Source organism: Penaeus japonicus, unplaced genomic scaffold (genome assembly GCF_977035675.1).
Source record: "Penaeus japonicus unplaced genomic scaffold, GWHDUDI00000001_assembly GWHDUDI00000042, whole genome shotgun sequence".
NCBI classification, from domain to species: domain Eukaryota; kingdom Metazoa; phylum Arthropoda; class Malacostraca; order Decapoda; family Penaeidae; genus Penaeus; species Penaeus japonicus.
The window spans coordinates 1,712,826-1,717,654 of NW_028234444.1; the positions used below are offsets into that span (position 1 = coordinate 1,712,826).

A 4,829-nucleotide genomic window follows, 5' to 3' on the forward strand; every position below is an offset into this window, starting at 1 on the left:
GTAAGTGGTTTTCATAGGAGGGGGATTGGGGGGGGGAGGTGGGGGAGGTGAGAGGGGGAGAAGGGGGGGGGTGGAGGTGAGAAGGGGTGGGGAGTGGAGGTGAGAAGGGAAGGGGCGTGGAGGTGAGAGGGGGAGGGGGGTTTAGGTGAGAGGGGTTGGTAGGGGGGAGGGAATGGGAGGGGGTTTAGGTGAGAGGGATCGGTAGCGGGGAGGGAAGGGGAGGGGGTTTAGGTGAAAGGGGTTGGTAGGGGGGAAGGAAGGGGAGGGGGGTCTAGGTGAAAGGGGTTGGTAGGGGGGAAGGAAGGGGAATAGGGGGTGGAGGGGGAATACGGGGTGGGGTGGAGGTTGGAGGGGGAGGGAGGAGGGGAGTGTGGTGTATATTAGAGTGGAGGGGAATACCAGGTAGAGGTTAGACAGAAGAAGGGGGATAAGAGTAAAAGTTAAAAGTAAGACGGAAAAGAGGAAGAGCCGGAAATAAAACAAAAATCCAAATCAGACCTAATAAAACCAACATGAGACAGATCTCTCCCACCAACAATCACACGGATATCACTGACACATGACAACATACTTCCATCCCAGCTCATACCTTCACCTCGTCCTTTCTTTCCTGGCCAGGAAACCCCCTCAGCTGCGGGTGTGACATCGCCTGGCTTGTGACAAGACCCTCACTCCTGGCCAAGGTAGCGGATGACGCCACCTGTTCCAATGGACAGCTGTTGGCCGACCTCGATCCGGCGATGTACGAGAACCTCTGTTGAGATTCGTGCTGTGTTGATTAATTGATTGGGCTTTTCAATAAAGTTTTGAGGTGATGGCTTGTTTTACTTCTTTTTCTTTTCTTTTTTTTATTGAGTTTTTTTTCTTAGATTGGCAGTAATTTATTTGTACCTTGTATTGGTGTTTTTTTTTTATTTACATTGATTTACGTCTTGTATTGGTGTTTTTTTTTTATTTACATTGATTTACGTCTTGTATTGGTGTTTTATCTATTTACATTGATTTACATCTTGTATTGGTGTTTTATCTATTTACATTGATTTACATCTCGTATTGGTGTTTTCTTAATTTACAGTGATTTACATCTTGTATTGGCGTTTTTTTATTTACAGTGATATACATCTTGCATTGGTGTTATTCTTATTTACAGTGATTTACATCTTGTGTTGATGTTTTCATAGTATGCAGTACTTTTAGGCTTACCTGCAGGTGAGTGGGGGAGGGGGAGGGGGAAGGGGTAGAGGTGAGAGGGGGAGGGGGAAGGGGTAGAGGTGAGAGGGGGAGGGGGAAGGGGTAGAGGTGAGAGGGGGGGAGGGGTAGAGGTGAGAGGGGGAGGGGGAAGGGGTAGAGGTGAGAGGGGGAGGGGGAAGGGGTAGAGGTGAGAGGGGGAGGGGGAAGGGTAGAGGTTAGAGGGGGAGGGGGAAGGGGAAGGGGAAGGGGTAGAGATGAGAGGGGGAGGGGGATGATAACTATTCTCTTTATCTCACTATTTATCTGTCTATCTACCTATCCATCTATCTATCTATCTACCTATCTATCTATCTATCTATTTATCTACCTATCTATCTATCTATCCATGTACCTACTTATCTATATATCTATCTACCTATCTATTTATATATTTATCTACCTATCTATCTATCTATCTACCATTCTATCTATATATTTATCTATCTATCTACCTATCTATCTATATATTTATCTATTTACCTATCTATCTATCTACCTATCGATCGATCTATCTATCTATCTATCTACATATATATCTATCTATCTATCTACATATCTATCTATCTATCTACATATATATCTATCTATCTACATATATATCTATCTATCTACATATATATATCTATCTATCTACCTATCTATCTATATATCTACCTACCCACCTACCTACCTACCTACCTCCATGACGATGATAAGGGGATAGTAAGCTTTCCTTTCTAAAATCATCCTACCTTCCCAGCATCACTAACCGACCCCGTAACAGCTGTTTGTTTCCCAGCTGATAAGGACTATGACGTCATGTGAGAACGAATCTTGGTAACAACATCTTTATCTATAGAGACAAATGTTGATTACTAAGTGTTACTAGGTCACATTGCAGTTTCATTAATGGTTCTTATTCAAAGGTGATAGTGAGTTTTTTTATTATGGTAGTCGAGGCATGTTCCATATTGTCATTGTTTATTGTTTTTGATATGATAAGATATAGATATATATTATCGTGTTCACAACAAACCAACGCGTCACACACACAAAAAAAAGAGAAAATAAAAAGCATTCTCTTTCTAAATCGTCTTTGCTCTCTCTCTCTCTCCCTCCCTCCCTCCCTCCCTCTCTCTCTCTCTCTCTCTCCCTCCCTCCCTCTCTCTCCCTCTCTCTCTCTCTCCCTCTCGCTCTCTCTCTCTCTCCCTCCCTCCCTCTCTCTCTCTCTCTCTCTCTCTCTCTCTCTCTCTCTCTCTCTCTCTCTCTCTCTCTCTCTCTCTCTCCCTCTCTCTCTCTCCCTCCTCCCTCCCTCCCTCTCTCTCTCTCTCTCTCTCTCTCTCTCTCTCTGTCTCTCTCTCTCTCTCTCTACTAGGCAGAAAGTCCTCGATAGCTTTTGTTCCCACTACAACAAAAATTAATTTCCACTGTCAGCTGTTCTCTTCCATCTTACGTTTTACAACCCAATTTATGATTTTCTGCTCAGAAACCTGGCGGTCTTTATTTGTAGTATCTTTTTTTTTTTATTTCGTTTATCTCTAACTTTTAATGTTAAGAATGTAGTCTATAGTAGTATCTAACTTCCTCTCCTTTTATCTCTCTCTCTCTCTCCCTTCTCCCTTCTCCCTCTCCCTTCCTCGTCCCTCTCCCTCTCCTTTCCCTCTCTTCTCTCTTCCTCTCTCTCTCTCTTCCTCTCTCTCTCTCTCTCTCTCTCTCTTCCACTCTCTCTCTCTCTCTCTCTCTCTTCCACTCTCTCTCTCTCTCTCATTAATCTGTAATCATCTTTATCTTTCTACCTCGTTAAAAAAAAAAAAAAAAAAAAAAAAAACGTTTAGAAAACTAAGAACAATTATCGCACTATTCCTTGGTCGCATCGTTTTTTTTTTTTTCTTTTCTTCTTTTTCTTTTTTTTCGTTCCAAATTCGTTAATAAAACCCACACCTACTATTCGTTCGAAGACCATCCGGCCATGAATACATTTCCGAATATTGTTTTCTCCATTTGATAATAGACTCAGACCGCAAATTCGACTTTGGAATTACATCTCCTGAACAACTGCAGCAAATTTGTTCCTGAGATGGGAGGCTGTTCATCTCGGGGAGAACTTAAAGCGCTGGTATTGCTGGTCGCTGTGCAAGCTGAAATGCTGCGTTCATTTCTTTTATCTATTTTTTATTTATTTAATTATCTTATGTTTTATTTGTTTGTTTGTTTATTTATTTATCTTATCTTTTATTTATTTTTTTATTGGATTATCTCATGTATTTACTTATTTATTTATTTATTCATTTAATTATTTTGTTTTATTTATTTATTTTTTATCTAATCATCTTATGTTTTATTTATTTACTTATTCATTTATTTATATTTTGTTTTCTTTCTTGATTAATTTATCTAATTATCTGATGTTTTATTTATTTATTTATTCATGCAATTATCTATTTAATTATCTTATGTTTTATTTATGTATTTATTTATTCATCTTATGTCTTATTTATCTATTTAGTTATTTATTGTATATATACACTGTATGCTTTCACATATGATATAAATACAGTTATTTGAGACAACTCTTGGAACAACACTGATATATGACAAATTTGATGGCAGTGTCACACTTAAAATACTCTGATGAAATCCTATCTAGTTGATTATCTAGGTTAGAAAAACTGCCATCTAAAGGCTTCTTCCAGAGGACAAGACATTCTGCTAGTCTTACGTCACTCGCCGGTGAAATTTGGTTTAATATTTTCCGTCCGCAGAGGCCCATGTGGAGTGGATTCCAGTACATGTTCTTCTCACAAAAAATAAATAAATAAATAAATAATAATGATAATAATAATAATAATAAATAATAAATAATAAATAATAACAATGAAAGAAAAAAGAAAAAAAGCCAATTTGAATCTGACTTTTTCTCAGGTAACAAATGCAGCTCATAAGAGACATTGCTTCGTATTTAATTGGTATGAGTGTTATCTTGCACGGTTTCGTAATGGGAATGGGTATAGTGTCTCTCCCTATTCCTGGCACTGTGTCTGTTCTCAAAGTTCAGCAGTAACTTTCAGGAACGAGATATATAATATATAGATAGATAGATAGATAGATATCCTTTGATATATAATATCTATCCGGGATTTTGTTTTATCAGTGTTGCATCGGAACTAGAAGGTCTTATTACTTACACTGAGCTTCGTGAATGCAATACTGTGCAATATACTTATATATGACTTTAAGCCTTTGATAATCGTTTGGATCTTTGCATCATCATTATATATATATATATATATATATATATATATATATATATATATATATATATATATATATGTATATTTTCAACATCATCGTTATTAGTAATTTTATTATTAGCAGTAGCAGTGTCATAGTGTTTAATGTTTCTGCTGCTATTGCATTTTTGTTGTGGTTTGCTATCGTCATCACTAACAGATAACAATTTTACTTTTTGTAAAATTGTGGAAGAAACAGATTGGCGAAAAGGAAGAGGCTGCAATACAGTTATTTCTCAAAGGGTTATGTCGTCGTCAGCTTCTCTGCGAAGAACTGTTTGTATTAATCAACTCAGGTATTAATTCTTTTTTTTTCAGAGAAGGAAGAGA

The 4,829-nt window shown here is 38.0% G+C and overlaps 1 protein-coding gene across 1 annotated transcript in view; it reads left to right on the forward strand.

Moving 5' to 3' along the window:
* The window catches only part of LOC122245092 (oplophorus-luciferin 2-monooxygenase non-catalytic subunit-like), a 4,593-nt gene extending 3,778 nt beyond the window's left edge, over positions 1-815 (forward strand). Inside the window, exon 4 of the mRNA XM_086534870.1 lies at positions 619-815. Within this exon, the coding sequence (XP_086390996.1) occupies positions 619-761 (143 nt within the window). The 3' untranslated portion in view covers positions 762-815. The remainder of the gene's footprint in view (positions 1-618) is intronic.
* The last annotated feature ends 4,014 nt before the right edge of the window (positions 816-4,829 follow it).